The sequence below is a fragment of the Trachemys scripta genome, chromosome 9 (assembly GCF_013100865.1).
Source record: "Trachemys scripta elegans isolate TJP31775 chromosome 9, CAS_Tse_1.0, whole genome shotgun sequence".
NCBI lineage: Eukaryota > Metazoa > Chordata > Testudines > Emydidae > Trachemys > Trachemys scripta.
In genome coordinates, this window is record NC_048306.1 from 42,019,248 (window position 1) to 42,037,401 (window position 18,154).

General features: G+C 46.4%; 1 protein-coding gene across 1 annotated transcript; it reads right to left on the bottom strand.

Moving 5' to 3' along the window:
- Positions 1-1,614: 1,614 nt before the first annotated feature.
- On the bottom strand, positions 1,615-17,181 carry LOC117883436. Its single transcript, XM_034782727.1, is given in 10 exon segments — positions 1,615-2,847; positions 3,439-3,561; positions 7,572-7,661; positions 9,612-9,724; positions 9,899-10,047; positions 10,746-10,845; positions 11,432-12,571; positions 12,574-13,116; positions 16,382-16,495; positions 16,996-17,181. Coding segments are annotated over 10 exon segments (2,637 nt in total). The 5' UTR covers positions 17,057-17,181; the 3' UTR covers positions 1,615-2,643.
- Between the last annotated feature and the right edge of the window lie 973 nt (positions 17,182-18,154).

An 18,154-nucleotide genomic window follows, 5' to 3' on the forward strand; every position in this document is an offset into this window, starting at 1 on the left:
CTGTGGTGAGAATAAGGAAGGTGTTTGGAGGAGGCCATGGGGAAGTAGCCCAGGGAGTTGTAGCTGTCATGCAGCTGTTACAGGAGGCCCTATAGACAGCTGCAGTCCATGGGGCCCTGGGCTGGAACCCAGAATAGAGGGCGGGCCCAGGTTCCCCCCAAACCTCCCAATTGACCTGGACTGTGGGTTCTTCCAGAGGGGAGGGTCTCTGGGCTGTTCCCCAACCCACATGGTGAATCTCTGAGGCAAGAAAATCTGCCAATAAGCGCAGGACCCACCAAGATAGAGGAGGAACTTTGTCACAGGTGCTAGACCCAGTTGCAATGCCAACAGGCCTGTTTTAAGATGTCATTTCCAGGAGCAAAAGGTGAAGTTGATCTTTCCTGAGAATGACAAATACTCTTTTTGTGTTGGGTTTTGCTTTTCATTGTCATGGCTGCCTCTGTACTTCTGGGACTGCAAAGGCCAAAGTGCTGCTGAGAAGGCCCTTCTGGAATGATTAGTTCCAACCCCAGCCAGGAAGAGGAGGTGTTGAAAATCTCACATGTGATTTCCAGCCAAAGTTTTCCAGCCCAAAGGATTCAGAGATGGAACCAAAATGAACTTATGGACCTATGTACCCATCACTGATGATGTCATGGTGTACTTTAATCACCTCCCTCTGATGGAGTTCTGAGACCCCTAACCATCCCCTTCATCCCCTACCTGGCCTGTGGCCCTGTGGTACACCCAACACCCTTCCTGCTGAGCAGGGCTAGAAGGGAAGCCCTCTGGAGCTCATTAACACTCTTCCCTACAGAGCCAGAAGAAGACACTGTTGCAAAATGAGGCACTTGTGAGCCTTTCCAGTTGGACTTAAGGATTTAAAGGAGGCCAAGAACATAATTTAACATTATGGGGGCTGGCCACTTGGCCAATGGGAACTGTCCTGGAGAGGAGGAAAGAATCCAGACTGGGGTTTTTGAGAGGGGCCAGAATTTTCAACCCATTTTGAACTCACTGGTATAAAGTACTATTCAAGGTGCATAACAATGATGAATCCAGAAGCTTTCCATTGGGGCTCCCTATTAGATGTCCTTGGGGAAGAGGTCTGTGATACTTAGGTACCTTTCTGGATTAACCCTCTTCAGAAACTCCTCACCTTGGACTTCTTCAGTGATGCCTGCTTGTTATTTAACCTGGTTAAGGAATGGGGCCCACTTCATCTCAGGGGCATTATTATTAGCATACCATAGTACCTAGTAGCCCTAGTCATGGGACCCAGACCCAAACACAGAACAAAGGCCCCAAAGAGCTTACATTCAAAGTGCAATCCTATTGAAACCATCCCACAGATGAATTTTGATGTTATCTATGACCTCTCTCCTATTTGAGACATGGGCAGCTTTTGTGAAGGGTACGAACAATTCCCTATATTCTTGAGGGATATCTGGATAACAGATTAGGGCACTGTGAAGTGTTTAAATTCATTTCAGAGACATGGCTCCTGGTTTGCAGATGGTCTGATAATCACCATGCATGGTAATGCTGTTCAGTGTTACAAGTTGTATATTTTATTAGAAATGTTTTATTGATTTTTTTTTGAAAAATCAGTAAAAAAAGTTACAATGAGAGACTCTGCAAAATAAATTAAATAAGTCAATGATGCAACATTCTGTCTTTGCATAGAAGGAAGCCATCTCCTCAACAAGTCAAGAAGGCCTTATTGTTCCCTCAGAATTGTAACAAAGTGGGAACTGTTGTAATATTTTTTTATGAAGCCTATGTGTGCCTCAGTTTCCCCATATGCCACATTATTATCCAGTGCAGGGGGGGGGGGGGGGGATTAAATTTGCTCTCAGGGCAGACTAAGCTACATAGATGAGTGTCAACTCCCTGCCTGGAGGGAATGGAGAGTTGGAACTGGTTGAACCCGACCCAAATGTCTCTCAGCAGGCAAGCTGAGCAAAGCCCCTAGGTTAAGAACAAAAGCCTGCATTCTCAGGTTTAAGAGTTTTGATACTTCAAAAATGTGCCTGCAGTGTAGATACTAGCAGCTCCCAGGGTGATATCATTCCCTCAGAAAGGAGGGTCTTTCCTGAAACTCCACTACTTCTGCAATCTTCATTTTGAGCCAAGTAGCTAAACTTTAGGTACCTGCCTTTCTTGGGAAAAGATGCCAACATCCAGGCGCCATCTCCTATCTACCTTGATGTTTACACTGCACTCATGTTCAAGCCTCTGAAAAGGTCTATGGGGGCGGGAGAGCAAGGTTCATCACTTGTTTCATGTAGAGTTCCCCCCTAAGGAAATCAATATAAGTAACATTAACAGAAAGACTTTCCCAAATCAGAGGCCGTATGACCAGTCTTCATATTGGGATGAAGCATAAACCCTTGAAGAAGGACCTGGGGCCAGTAAGCCACTCCAGTAAGATTGTTTGATCATAGATGGTATTTGGTGAAATCTGGTGGACTCCAATGAGGAAAAATAGCACTGTACATTCCTGGGTTATAAATCACCCCCAGGCAGAGGCAGTTTAGCTGTATCCATAGAAGGGTGGATTCACAGCACCTAAGACAGGGATCTCTCTCCCATCCTCTATTTTTATCTTCATGTCACTTACTGGAAAGCCCCTCCCTGGTGAATGTGTAACTGGGCTGCTCAGAGCTTTCCTCCCTCTTCATCAGCGCTGAATGCACCATTAGTGAATAATGTCAATGCACTCTCTTCTGGGCTAGCAGCATGTATCCCATTGGAGATGGCATGGGAGAGGTGCTGCTGCTGCTTCTGGCCCGCCACGGCGACGCTGCCATTGGTATGGCCCTGCATGTGTTTCCTCTGCACCTGCTCCAGTATCTGTAGCACCTGGAGTTGACAAATAGGATTGGGAGTTGGATATTGAGTGGCAACAGCACTAGCTTCTTTTGCGATCACAGGATGCCACAGTGTTTTTAAAGCCACACTGGCTGGCCCTTCTCTCTTGCGAGTTGCACCCAGCCTTCACTTTAGCTCAAAGACTTTTGGATTGGTACAAGTGAAGAACGTACATTTCAAAGTCCCAGCTGCTGACTAGCAATAGATTCCCCACCATCTTTTAATCTAGTGGAATAAGGAAAACCCTTTGCACTAACATATGAGGCATCTTTCAACCTTGGATCTCAAAGCATTTTACATAAATGGGCAAATGATTTTTACATATGATAAACCCTATGTTACAGATGGAGAAGCTAGTGCACAGAGAGGGGAAGTGACTTGCCCAGGGTCACACCAGACTCAGAAATAGGACACGGGCATCCTAACTCTCAGTCCCTGGCTCTCCAGCACTAGACTATTGGAGATATCTTTGCCTCCCTGTGGATCTTAGGTGCCTCCCTGTCCTTCCAGTACCCACTTAGTGGGGAAGGGAAAGAGAGAGAGTGAGAAGGGAAAGAGAAATACAGAAAAGAGATGGTTTACCTGGGATTTGGGAACAATGCCGACCCTGAAGAACCCTATGTTTCCACTCTCAATCTTGGTGCAGTCCACAACAGTGGAGGCAATGTTCTCTGGAGAAGGCCCATCGCATAGAACCGCATCCACCTTGATAGTAAGCAACAGTCATATTATGAGGCCTTTCTCAGGCAGTTGGTTAAAGGGGGGAGAGTTCCCCTTTCTCAATGGATTTAGCATTATCTACAGGTTCTAGCCATGCTACAGATTCCCATCCCTTCCCTCTCCTTTTTCCACCTTGCATTGGCCAAAGTCACCAGAAATCCCTGGTGATTTCCAGCAGTCACCCAGTGATCTTGGGTGACTTTGATCAATGCAAAGTGGAATTAATGCACTAAATAAAACTCAAGGGCCAGATCCTCAGCTGGTGTATATCGGCACCATTCCATTGACTTTAGTGGAGCTATTCATTCATAGATTCATAGATTATAGGACTGGAAGGGACCTCGAGAGGTCATCGAGTCCAGTCCCCTGCCTGCATGGCAGGACCAAATACTGTCTAGACCATCCCTGATAGACATTTATCTAACCTACTCTTAAATATCTCCAGAGACGGAGATTCCACAACCTCCCTAGGCAATTTGTTCCAGTGTTTAACCACCCTGACAGTTAGGAACTTTTTCCTAATGTCCAACCTAGACCTCCCTTGCTGCAGTTTAAACCCATTGTTTCTGGTTCTATCCTTAGAGGCTAAGGTGAACAAGTTCTCTCCCTCCTCCTTATGACACCCTTTTAGATACCTGAAAACTGCTATCATGTCCCCTCTCAGTCTTCTCTTTTCCAAACTAAACAAACCCAGTTCTTTCAGCCTTCCTTCATAGGTCATGTTCTCAAGACCTTTAATCATTCTTGTTGCTCTTCTTTGGACCCTTTCCAATTTCTCCACATCTTTTTTAAAATGCGGCGCCCAGAACTGGACACAATACTCCAGCTGAGGCCTAACCAGAGCAGAGTAGAGCGGAAGAATGACTTCTCGTGTCTTGCTCACAACACACCTGTTAATGCATCCCAGAATCATGTTTGCTTTTTTTGCAACAGCATCACACTGTTGACTCATATTTAGCTTGTGGTCCACTATAACCCCTAGATCCCTTTCTGCCGTACTCCTTCCTAGACAGTCTTTTCCCATTCTGTATGTGTGAAATTGATTTTTCCTTCCTAAGTGGAGCACTTTGCATTTGTCTTTGTTAAACTTCATCCTGTTTACCTCAGCCCATTTCTCCAATTTGTCCAGATCATTTTGAATTATGACCCTGTCCTCCAAAGTAGTTGCAATCCCTCCCAGTTTGGTATCATCCGCAAACTTAATAAGCGTACTTTCTATGCCAATATCTAAGTCGTTGATGAAGATATTGAACAGAGCCGGTCCCAAAACAGACCCCTGCGGAACCCCACTCGTTACGCCTTTCCAGCAGGATTGGGAACCATTAATAACAACTCTCTGAGTACGGTTATCCAGCCAGTTATGCACCCACCTTATAGTAGCCCCATCTAATTTGTATTTGCCTAGTTTATCGATAAGAATATCATGCGAGACCGTATCAAATGCCTTACTAAAGTCTAGGTATACCACATCCACCGCTTCACCCTTATCCACAAGGCTCGTTATCCTATCAAAGAAAGCTATCAGATTGGTTTGACATGATTTGTTCTTCACAAATCCATGCTGGCTGTTCCCTATCACCTTACCACCTTCCAAGTGTTTGCAGATGATTTCTTTAATTACTTGCTCCATTATCTTCCCTGGCACAGAAGTTAAACTAACTGGTCTGTAGTTACCTGGGTTGTTTTTATTTCCCTTTTTATAGATGGGCACTATATTTGCCCTTTTCCAGTCTTCTGGAATCTCTCCCGTCTCCCATGACTTTCCAAAGATAATAGCTAGAGGCTCAGATACCTCCTCTATTAGCTCCTTGAGTATTCTAGGATGCATTTCATCAGGCCCAGGTGACTTGCAGGCATCTAACTTTTCTAAGTGATTTTTAACTTGTTCTTTTTTTTATTTTATCCGCTAAACCTACCCCCTTCCCATTAGCATTCACTATGTTAGGCATTCCTTCAGACTTCTCGGTGAAGACCGAAACAAAGAAGTCATTAAGCATCTCTGCCATTTCCAAGTTTCCTGTTACTGTTTCTCCCTCTTCACTAAGCAGTGGGCCTACCCTGTCTTTGGTCTTCCTCTTGCTTCTAATGTATTGATAAAAAGTCTTCTTGTTTCCTTTTATTCCCGTAGCTAGTTTGAGCTCATTTTGTGCCTTTGCCTTTCTAATCTTGCCCCTGCATTCCTGTGTTGTTTGCCTATATTCATCCTTTGTAATCTGTCCTAGTTTCCATTTTTTATATGACTCCTTTTTATTTTTCAGATCGTGCAAGATCTCGTGGTTAAGCCAAGGTGGTCTTTTGCCACATTTTCTATCTTTCCTAACCAGCGGAATAGCTTGCTTTTGGGCCCTTAATAGTGTCCCTTTGAAAAACTGCCAACTCTCCTCAGTTGTTTTTCCCCTCAGTCTTGATTCCCATGGGACCTTACCCATCAGCTCTCTGAGCTTCCCAAAATCTGCCTTCCTGAAATCCATTGTCTCTATTTTGCTGTTCTCCCTTCTACCCTTCCTTAGAATTGCAAACTCTATGATTTCATGATCACTTTCACCCAGGCTGCCTTCTACTTTCACATTCTCAACGAGTTCCTCCCTATTTGTTAAAATCAAGTCTAGAACAGCTTCCCCCCTAGTAGCTTTTTCAACCTTCTGAAATAAAAAGTTGTCTCCAATGCAGTCCAAGAATTTGTTGGATAGTCTGTTCCCCGCTGTGTTATTTTCCCAACATATATCCGGATAGTTGAAGTCCCCCATCACCACCAAATCTTGGGCTTTGGATGATTTTGTTAGTTGCTTGAAAAAAGCCTCATCCACCTCTTCCACCTGGTTAGGTGGCCTGTAGTAGACTCCTAGCATGATATCTCCCTTGTTTTTTTGCCCCTTTAAGCCTAACCCAGAGACTCTCAACACTTCCGTCTCCTATGTCCATCTCTACCTCAGTCCAAGTGTGTACATTTTTAATATATAAGGCAACACCTCCTCCCTTTTTCCCCTGTCTATCCTTCCTGAGCAAGCTGTACCCATCCACACCAACATTCCAATCATGTGTATTATCCCACCAAGTTTCAGTGATGCCAACAATGTCATAGTTGTATTTATTTATTAGCACTTCCAGTTCTTCCTGCTTATTCCCCATACTTCTCGCATTTGTATATAGGCATCTAAGATACTGGTTTGATCTTTCCTCCCAGTTTTGTCCTGACTCTCCTTTCTCTCTGCCAATATAGCCCACACTCCCTCTCGTTTCCTGGTTTACATCTGCTGAGCATCTCTAAGGTTGCCTTTGTATGTGTAGGATGTCAGAATGGTCAGATGTGAGAATGGTGAAAGAACAGTTGTGAGCCTAAGTCATCCTCACATGAAGTTGCCATTAACTTGTCTCAAGTTCTGTATTTTCAGTGGGAAATATCCAGTACATTCATGGGATTACTTAAGGCATTAACTCTGCTTTCAGAGTTTAAAAACTGGAAAATACAAGAATCTGGTAATTTAATTGGCAGTGCTCATGGAAAACGGGAGTCCCCTAAGATTCAGAAAGTTTTAGAACTCCCAGTGGTTTTAGTCTCTAGAGCATTGGTCATAGATTTAGAACTTTAGTTCTGAAAACTAAAACAAAAGACAACAAGGGTTCTAAAATCTTTGACATCCCCAAGGGCTTTGGAACATTAGAATGTCAAGGGCTTGATCACTTCTAGGTCCATAAATGCTCTATGGCACCCACATCCTTATGGATCTGAAGAGAAACCAACCACAGTGGTGGGTCACAGATTGTGCATTTAAAAACAAAAATGTTTGTGTTAATATTGATTCCTTATTTTTCCAGCCTTCTTTCTCTCCCTCCCTGGCCCTTCTGGGATAAGCCTCAATGAGTTTCTAATTTACAATCTATCTCAGGATTTTAGTCGTAACCACGACTTGCCAGCTGGGAGTAAATCAATATCACCTTGTGATCACATCTCCCTCAGATCCCAGGATGAATGTGAAGAAGCACATGGTGATTACCTTGTCTCCCAGTTTGGCATACACCTGATTGTGGTGGGTGGTGTCTGCTTCTCCAGTTGGATTGGCTGATGTGACTGCAATGGGGCCAACCTGGTAAATGAGAACAAAATGAGAAAGTGGGTTTTGATCAGAGCTTCCAGCACAGAAACAATAATGCTCACGGACTCGTTTCACTTTGTTTTGTTTGTTGAAACACATTTTAACTGAAGGAGGATGCCAGAGTGTGAGTGTGAGGACAGCAGTACAGTGAGGAAGATACGGAAAACTAGGCTGAATTGAGGAGGTCTTATAGATTCTGCAGCCAGAAGGGACCCTTGTGATCATCTAGTCTGACCTCTTGGATTACACAGGCCAGAGAACTGCCCTAAGATAATTCCTGGAGCACATTTCCTCAGGAAGGAATGAAGCATTTTAATTTCATGGGACAGTAAATTACACTGGAACCCCAATGGAAATATGGGCAGCAAGCAAATTATCAAAGGAACAGGAAGGGTGTCATGGTTTCGTCAGCAGAGGCCCACAGACACAGTGGTGGGGAAGGGGTCTGATTTGTGGAAGGTCAGGATCAGGTTCCAAATAAATTGCCTTAGTACAGCAGCACCAGCCATCCCGCTGTTCTGGGTGATCAATGTAGCCCCACTTGGAGCAGTATCAATGGGGCATAGGTGCAATGGTCAGCATTGCTGTAGGAAGTTTGCTGCAGCGCTCTATGCAGCAGTTATGCCACTGAATTGCACCCGGCCACACCTTCATTTGCTGCTGCCACCAAGAGTTCATAAGGAAGACAGCAGGAGAAGTGCTCAGCACAAAGCAGGAAAGGGCAAAAGCTTTTCTACCCGGCAAAGGCCAGAGGAAATGGCCTTAGGGATGTATCAAATGGGAAAACAAAGAGCGTTCAGCATGTGGCATTGTGACATTAGAGAGAGGAGTTGCCTTGAGATGGTAGCTATGTGGATCACATCCTTGGACTGAGCTGTTTCTGTGACTTGGTATGGTAAATACAGCTGTCCACCTCTGCATTATACTAACACAGGGCAGCGATGTTGTCACCCCACGTACCACTGCTGGGGGTTATTTATGGAGCAACAGCATTGGTTCCATAATTTAGGTTGAATAAGCATGATTTGCTCTACAGTCCACACCTACAATCCAAAAAAGGATCATATTGCATTCAAAATACGAGGTTAGATGTGAATCGGAGGTAGAACTTTTCTAGTAAATATACAGCGAATTGGACAAGGGGGGTGATAATTATGCATTTTCTAGGTTTCTAACATTTGGATTGTTGGGTTTTTTGAAACATTCTTGTAAGCAAATGTTCAACCAAACAACTGCTATGCGTTCCTTCAACCTTAACCTTAAATAATATTACGGGCCGGTAATAATAATACTCATCACTTTTCTTCCCCAGAACTTTACAAAAGTGAGTATCACCAAGAGCTGGGCTGGAAAGGATTGTACAATCCGATGAAAAATGTTGAGATTTTGACCATTTTCCTCCATCCTGAATCGGAATGAAATGTCAAAATCTCCAAAACTTTCAGGAGCCAAAAATCCAAAAAAACTGTTGGCTTGGGTCAGTCAAAACACTTTGTTTCAATTTTGATCTTTTATGATTATTTACTCAGCTTCAATCGCAAAACAAAAAATCATTCAGAACAGGAAAACTGGCATTTCTTGTTTTGAAAATATTGAAACAGGTTTTGACACTTCCAAAACATTTTTTCCAAATCCTTTCCACTAAATGTTTTGGTTTTGACAAATCGGCAATTTTCTATCAAATTCCTGACTGGCTTTACATAATCTCATTTTACATTTGGAGGAACAGTGGGGTGAAGTGACTTGCCCAAGATTAGACAGTGACAGAGCTGGGAGAACTACCTAGGTCTCCTGACACCAGTTCCTAGCCATTGCACCATGTGCTGAATTCTAGTTGTTGACACCAAACCTGTTCATGGTGGCCCATGTGATCATTAGACCCATCACCTTTCTTGCTGCTTGATCTTAGCAAGCCGAGAGAGATGTGTGTTGGTCACTCACCAGATCAATGAGATGTGTGGTGATGGAGCAGTCGGGGATACGGATGGCGATGCTCTGAGAGGTACCAACATATTTGGCAGAGTCTTTCATCCCCAGGAAGTCCACCCATTCCCCTGTAAGGGAAACAGCCACACAACACTTACTGATGGGGGTTGAGTCTACAAACAGTCGTGGTACCCTGTAACTAAACGAGGAATGGTCTGGCATCGTTGCACAGTGTTGCTGTGTTTTGGATCAGCAGTACTCTCCGCCTTGTGGAAAGCTTGACAGCAACAATATTTTCTCACCTCTGGCAACCACCAGGCTAATGGGAGATGGCCAGGCAGCCGCCATGAAATCCCACAGTATGGGGTTGAACAAATGCTTTGTAGGTTCCAGCTGCTTCAGACTAGAAATCCAGAGTGACATGGGGCGATCCTGAGCCTGGCGCTTAGTCCTGGTAAGAAGACAAAAGAAAGGAATGCTCTTTAGCACCCAACGGGAGGTTGGGAATTATTTTCTCCAGTTGCAATGGAAGCAGTTTGGGGGAGGTTTAGACTCAGACATGCCCTTGCACACTTCAGCCAAGCACAAGAGCCTTTGTAGTAAAAGCCGCATGATCCAGCGGATAAAGCCCTCAGCTCAGCGGGGGGGAAGGAGACCTGGGATCTAGTCCAAGTTATGATACGGACTCATTGTGTGACTCTGAGCAAGTCACTTAGGCCCAAATTCTCAAAAGTGTCCACTAATTTTGGGGGCACAACATGAAAAAGAAATCAGACCCAGAGGAGGAGTTTTTCCCATGAATATGATTTTTATCTTGACAGTGCGTTCCCACTGCCTGCCCCCACTTTTTGTTCTTTGTACAGTCTTGTGATCTCCCAGCCAATTGGTTCCATCAGCTGGCAGGGGTGATGTTCCTGCTGGATGTTCTAGGGGACAATTACCCAGCTAGTTGTTCCCTCTTCTAACCCTGATCTTCACCCGCAGGCTTACTGCTCTTATGAGGGCTGAATCGTGGCCCTTGCACCTTCAGACCTGTTGCAGCAGACACTGCCCAACAGCAGCTGTCAGTTGCCACTTACAGCCTGTGGCTAGAGTCTCCATTAGACTATTAGAAGAAGCCCTCACTGGGCCTGTAGTGAAAACACTTACTTGTAAGCTTTCTCTACGGCATCAGGTCGATTGCAGGCTGCCACCAGAACGTACACTGTGTCTGTGGGGATGCCACAAGCTCCTCCATTCTTCATGATCTCTAAGAACAGGAAACAACCCAGAGAACTGCTGGGTGATAAACTCACAAAAGAGATATAGATGGAAGAGATCTACTATGGGACCTCGGCTTCATCCCCTGGCTGCTAAAGTGTTGCCCACTACAGTATATTTTCTAGTGTTCATTAAAGGAGAGTTATAGGTTACATGCAGACAGGCAAGGAGGCGTCCCACTATCCAGAGAGTAACCCTCCCCCTCTACCCCTTGAAATATCCCAGCAAGGATTCCCAGAGGCTGTGTCATGCTGCAGTGCCAGCCTGTTGGATTTGTATGAAGTAGATGGGATGACCAGCCAGGGACAGGAACCAGGAGACATTGAACCACATAAGTGGGTGCAAAGCCATTGACTTCAATGGAATTTTTCCCACTTACACCAGCAGAGCATTTGACCCCTACTCTTCTGCTCTAACAGTTTGACCATATTGCTTTGGTCAAAATGCCATAGTATAATCAAAGTTTCTAGATTCAGACGGGGGAAAAAATTTAGTTCTTCTATCATGACTTCCTTCAATATGAAACCCCTCAGTTAACCCCTACCCCTGTTCTCTCCACTATACATTTTCCTTACCTGCAATTTGCTTGACTGAGGAAGCTTTCCTAGCAGGCAAGTGAAGGCATTTGGTGCTTCCTCCCCCAACACCACTGAGCTTCACAATAGGCCTACCCATAGGGAAGTGGGAACCTTCAAAGGTACTGTTGAAAAGGGCAGAAAGGAAGCAATAGAAGCTGGCCAGCCCAAAGATGATGGTGACAGCAATATCATAGCCAGCTGGCATGGCATTGACTGCATCCAGCACGAAGCTGATGAGTATGAGTAAGAAGGTGAGGGAGTAAATGAACCAGGAAATGCTTAGGAAGAGAGTGCAGAAGACAATGAAGCAGTTGAAAAGCATGAGGGCAATGATGCCTACAGCTATTTGGAAGCCCCTGCTAGTGCCATAGAGATCACCATATCTGGTTAAGCCCCAGATGATCCACATGACCCCATAGAGAATGAAGGCACTGCTCTCCAAGGTCTTACCACGGGCAAAGGCCACTGAACCACATAAAATCTTAAGGATCCCTCCGGCTATCACCACCCAAGGTATAACAACAGTAGCAAGTGGTGCCCTTGGGTCCACTGTCATCGTGATAGCAAAGGAAGCAAGGACGCTGCATGCAAAGCCAAGCACCTCGGCATCGGCATACTTGGAATAGCCAAGGTAGGGAGCATGAAGGTCTTTCCCTTCATGAAGTTTGAGATGACTGCTGTGGGAGAGCAAGGCCTTGACCGTTCCCTCCCCTGTAGGGATTCTGGCACTCGCCTTCATGTTGTACTGGTAAATGAGAGCCATAAGGGCCGAGGCTACAAAGATGGCCACGTCTACGCCTTGGGGACCACCTTCAAAATAACCATGAGGGTGACAGGCTAGGGCGATGCAGTAGGCCACGTAAAAGAGCAAATACAGGCCATCCACCAGGCTTTTAATGGTGATGAAAAGGGCCAAGACAGCAAAGAGGATAGCAAAAACCACCAAGAAAGGGATGGGGAAAACCGGCTCATCCTGCTGCCAGATCCGGTACAGGAGGGAATAGCCTCCAGCAAATTTCAGCACAGAGGTGAAACCAAAGAATGTGGCAGCCAACGTATCCAGGGCACGGTAAGAGAAAATGCAGACCCCAATCTGGTAAATCCCAGCTGCCCAAAGCCAAGGTACTTGGCCCACAATAGCTTGCTGGTCACTCCCAGGAGCCTGCAGCCAAAGACGCTGGCAGACAGCATGTTCAAGATCAGACCAATGACTGCCAAGTCATTCGTGTTGGCACCATTGGCTTGGACCTGCTCATTGGTCTTACTCTTGCCTAGATCTGTGCCAGGAAAGGTGATTTTCTTCTTGCTGAGGAAATAAAGACCCCTCCCCATAGCAAAATAGCCCCCAAGGAAGCAGACAATCATATAATTGCAAGCCACTGCCGAGGAACCAAAAGCCGTGTTATAAAGCATGGCAATTTCATGGGCACAGGCAAGCGAAATGCAAGAAGCAACCATGGCAAGGATGAGCTCTCTTTGAAGGAAGCCCACCACCCCAATGATGAGGAGCCCCAGAGTAAATGTCGCCAGGCCGGGCACCACGGCATTGCGGAAATCACCAGTGCCATTCAGGACCCCTTGCCCTGCCAGGATGTGGATGACTCCATAGCTGCACCACAGCACTGAGATGGTGAGACACAGCGACACGAACAAGGAGGCACTTCTCAGGCTCTTCTGAACTCCTACAAGGGAAATAAACAAAGGAAGCAGGAATGCCAGGTCACTATGTCTCGGAAGCCACCAACTCGTAGAGACACCACCAGGACAATTGGGTGTGTTTGTCAGTGTGCCGGAATGACACATCCCAGCACCACATTTTGATGTAAATTGCATCACTTTTTAATGATAATGAACTTACAGATGTTCCCACAACCAACTCTCTTCCATTTTCCACACCTCCAACCCTTGTCCATGGACGGCCCTGCCTAGTCTGGGTCCCCCAAGCCGTTATCGTCTCTTCGTCCAAATTCCATGATGCCCATAAGTCAATAATAATTGTCACAATAGACTAATACAAAAAAGTGCTGGTGCTCCCTTCTCTGGGTTTCCCGTTGCATCCTGTCCGCTCCATTTCTGTCTAATTTACATTGCCAGACCTTTGGGGCAGAGCCTGTGTGTATTATATGTCATGTACAGCATGGAGCACCTTGTTGGCACTTAATACATAACCAGTCATTCACAAAGAAGCCTAGGTACTGCCTGCCTGGGTCAGACCCAAGGTCAATCTAGTACAGTGCCCTGTCTCCAAAAGTGGACAAAGAACTTGATTAGAGAGACTTAAAGTTGAATGTGAGTTTGAATGGAATTCAGCTATCACCCCAAAACAATATTACAACTTTACAAACATGCTACATGCCCTCTTCGCTTCCTATATTAGACAAGCACCTTCCATGGTGCCTCAGGATTTCCATGATCACATTACTAACCCCTAGTGTTGTGAAGTTTATACCTAGGCTGGGAGATGCTCATTCTGGGCTGGAACTTGGCACCCAAGAATTTCCCCATTTCCATTCCGTTCTGTTATGGCCCTGTGAACCAGTGCCATGTTGGGAGGGGGAGCGGCAGCACTGATAGAGCAAGGCATTGTGGCATTGTGCCTGTGCAATGGAGGAACAGCTATGCCTCAAGGGGGCTGAGGTGCAGTAACCTTAGAAACAGCAGTTGTTATAGCTGCTTTGCACTGACACACTTCCCCCGGAGACTGCAGTGCTGACTGACCTCTCCTTTAGTGCTCCCATGTAGTTAGCAACCCAGTCATGGCTGCTCCTGCACAAGTGTGTTAGGGGTAAGAGGCTCTCCATGCTTATATCAGTGCAGGGTGGCCATAATTTAACCCTTTGTGTTTATGCCCCCAAACTACTGGAGTAATAATTAGGCAATTCACCTCTAAGGGTACAAGGGTACAAAGTTGGTTTCAAGCCAACTTTCTAATTGCACAAAACTGAACACTCTTGCCCTGCCCCTGCCTGGCCTCTTCTCTAAGGCCGTGTCCCTTCTCCTCCCCTTCTCTGAGGCCCCACCCCTACTCACTCCAGCCACCCAGCCTCCGTCGCTTGCTCTCCCCCACTCACTCACTTTCACTGGGCTGGGGCAGAGGGTTGGTCTGCAGGAGTGGGTGAGCGCTCCACCTGGGAGTGCGGGCTCCAGAGTGGGGCCAGAAATGAGGCATTCAGGGTGCGGGAGGGGGCTCCAGGCTGGGGCATGGAGTTGTGGAGCGGGAGTGGGTGAGGGTTCGGGCTGGGGTGCAAGCTCTGGGGTGGGGCTGGGGCTGAGGAGTTTGGGGTGCAGGAAGGGGCTCCGGGATGGGGCCAAGAGGTTTGGAATGCGGGAGTGGGCTTATGGCTGGGGCAGGGAGTTCAGGTGCGGGAGGGGGTGCAGGCTCCATCTGGGAGTATGGGCTCTGAAGTGGGGCTGGGATGAGGGATTTGGGGGGTGCAAGAGGAGGCTCAGGGCTGGAGCAGGAGGTTGGAGTTGGGGGGGGGTGGGCTCCAGGAGGGGACTCAGGGCTGGGATAAGGGATTGAGGTGCAGGAGGGGGTGCAGGGTGCAGGCTCTAGGAGGGAGTTTGGGTGTGGGAGGGGTTCCAACCTAGGGCAGGGGGTTGGGATGCGGGTGGGGGTGCGGGGTCTGGGAGGGAGTTGCAGTGTGGAAGGGGGTTCCAACCTGGGGTAGGGAGTTTGGGGTCTGGGCTCCGGCCAGGTGGCACTTACCTCAGGCGGCCCCGATCAGTGGCACAGTGGGGCTAAGGCAGGCTCCCTGCCTGCCCTGGCTCTGCGCTGCTCCCAGAAGCAGCCAGCATGCCCAACCCCTAGACAGAGGCACAGCTAGGCAGCTCTGCGCAAGGCGCACTGCCCACGCCTGCAACCGCCACCCCTGCAGCCAATGGGAGCTGCAGAGCTGGCACTGGGGGTGAGGGCAGCATGCGGAGTTTCCCTGATCACCCCTGCATCTAGGGGCCTGCCTTAGCCCCAGTGCGCCACCGACTGGACTTTTAACGGCGCTTTTCGACTGGGCATTCTGGTCGAAAACTGGACACCTGGCAACCCTAGGGTGTTCACTGGCCTCTGTCATGATTGATCACTGCCTAATGTGAAGACAGCACCTGCCCACTGGGCTGAACCAAGGCTACCAACCCATTTCACAAGGGCCTTCAAAAAGCTGCTCCATGCTAAGGGCCTCATCCCAAGCCCAGTGAGGCCAATCAATAGATTCCCATTGACTTCAGTGGGCTCTAGATCAGGCTTTAGGGCAGCACTGGCTGAGAGTAGATCTGAACCCAGTACTTAGAGTTTAAAAGCTTTGTTACCCATGACCACTCCCCTCTGGTTAGCATTTTGTTTAATATCTAGAAAAATGCCAGGACCAATACAAGGCAATCCCATTAATGCCTCCCTTAAAATAAATGTATTGAAACCTAAGCATCAATCTCTTCATTCCCCCTGGTGGGGAGACATGAGTAATTCCCCAGTCAGTCAAAATAGTTTGAAACTTTTTATAACCTGTGATGATAACCTGTGATTTCCCCCTAAACTGATTATAACCTTGGCAAACTACTTATTAACATGTGTCTGACGAAGTGGGTATTCACCCACGAAAGCTTATGCTCCAATACATCTGCTAGTCTTAAAGATGCCACAGGACTCCCTGTTGCTTTTTACAGATCCAGACTAACATGGCTACCCCTCTGATACTTGACACTTATTAACACACTGTTTAATTCACTGACTGCCCTTAAACTATCATTCTTACAGAGTTTGGAAATTGTATTTATAATGAGCGAACCTCCAGTGCAGTGAACCTAATTCAGTAAATGATTCATTTAGAACTGATGTTTCTTTCTCAAGTCCCTCTGCACATTGACAAAACTGCTGGCAAAATAGTACAACAGTACAAAAATATGTATAAAGCTGCAGAAAGGTCTGTTAGGTGCCAGTGCTCCTGGTCTTACCTGCATATGCCAAGAGAGCTGATATAATAAACAGAAGGACTCCCAGAGCCGTGCTGGGGATCAGAGGGGCTGGGCTGGTGAAGCTGTAGGAGTGCACAGCTAGCAAGAGGGATCCTGCATGGAACACAGGGGAAAAGAAACTTCTTAAAAGCTTTCCAGGAAAATGGAAGATGGGGGAGATAAAGAAGGAACAGAAAAATGCAAAGAAAGAAGGAATCAAGAAAGAGGAATGGAAACAGAGAGCAATTGGGGAAAAGAGGGATCCAGGGAAGAGAGACAGAAGGAGAAAAGAAAGAGGAAAGTGAATCTCAATAAAGAATTCTGTTAGAAACTACACTATATTGGAAAGTTTAGGTTTGACTCCCAACCAAATAGAAAAGTTCAGCTCAGTGTTTGAAAGGCAAGACAAACATGTTATTGACTGCTTTATGCAGATTGGTTTATAGATCTAAGGGTTTTATCCAAGCAAGGAAGATTCAGAGAACCCATTGTGGGGAAGAACTCTTTCTTTCATAACAGAATCTAGTTAGTCCCTATTTAAAATGTGTAACCTCATTATACAAGAAAGTCAATTCTACCACCAGCCTCCCTTGCCAGGTAAACTTGTTTCCTACCTGAAGCAATGCCCAGGAGCCCTATGGAGTAATGAAGTGACTGGACCCGGCCCTCTGCCATGACCAATTTTGCTGAAGACTCAAAGGCAGTCTGAAATGCTGTCTCTCTCCCTTTTCCTAGCTCTTTATAGTCAAACCTACTCCACTGGCTGCTGTTCCTCCCAGCACTCCACCCCTTTCCCTAATAGTAACAGCTTCAGTTATATTTCCCTTGTGAGTAGCAGAGAAGGAAATACAAGTGGGCTGTTAAGCGTAATAAACTTCAGTCTGTGACTCAGCCTGTGTTGCTCCTATCTTTCCCTGAAGGCCTGTTAATTTTACTCTTGATTAACTCTTGCTAAAAGGACACCTTATAAATGATTGGCAGAGGTTATTTTCATGCTCCCCTGTTGCCAATGGGACAGTTTGGGTACTGAATAAAATAGTTCTAAAAAAAATCCATCTGCTGGTTCTAACAAGCACACCCTCACTCTCTGAGTGGCCCTGGGTTTCGTCATGCCTCCTGATTTTGGACTTAGTATTCCCCTTAATTCCTAACACATTTAGAAATGCCAACACTGGCTGGTGTGTGCCCTGCTGTTGTTAGCTGGATAGAATCAGGCCTGCTCAAGGGTATGTGATTATGCCACCCCTGCAGGCTGCCCTACAAAGAGGATTCCATCCAGCCTGGATGTTCTGTGTCTTTTTGTCCCACAATAATAATGTCTTTGTTGCCCCACTGCCTTTACCACTGAAACAGCAGGTTCTGGAGCCCTAGCCTATGATGGGGTTTAACCGTTGTAACTCTGAGCCATATCAGGTGAACTCCAATCTTACCTGCACTCCTGTGTTGACATAAGGTTAGCGGAGAACTAGGTCTTAGCAAAAACGAAGCCAGTCCAAAAGGGAACCTGGCAGAGAACTGGAAAAGATAGTTGCTACCCTTCCAAATGTTCCTCAAAGCAAGTGACAATGCAGAAAAATGGGAGAGGGTGAAGTTCTGTATACGGATACTCATGGGATGGCCAGATGTGTGGGACAGCTATCCTACATTCCAGTGGGAGTGTGAATGGAGCTATAAACTGCTCAGCAAAGGTGTTTTAAAATGCCAAGAATAGCTGCAATCTGCATTAGAACGTCACATTCTCTTTACAAGAAAGTAGCTGCCAGGTCAGACCAT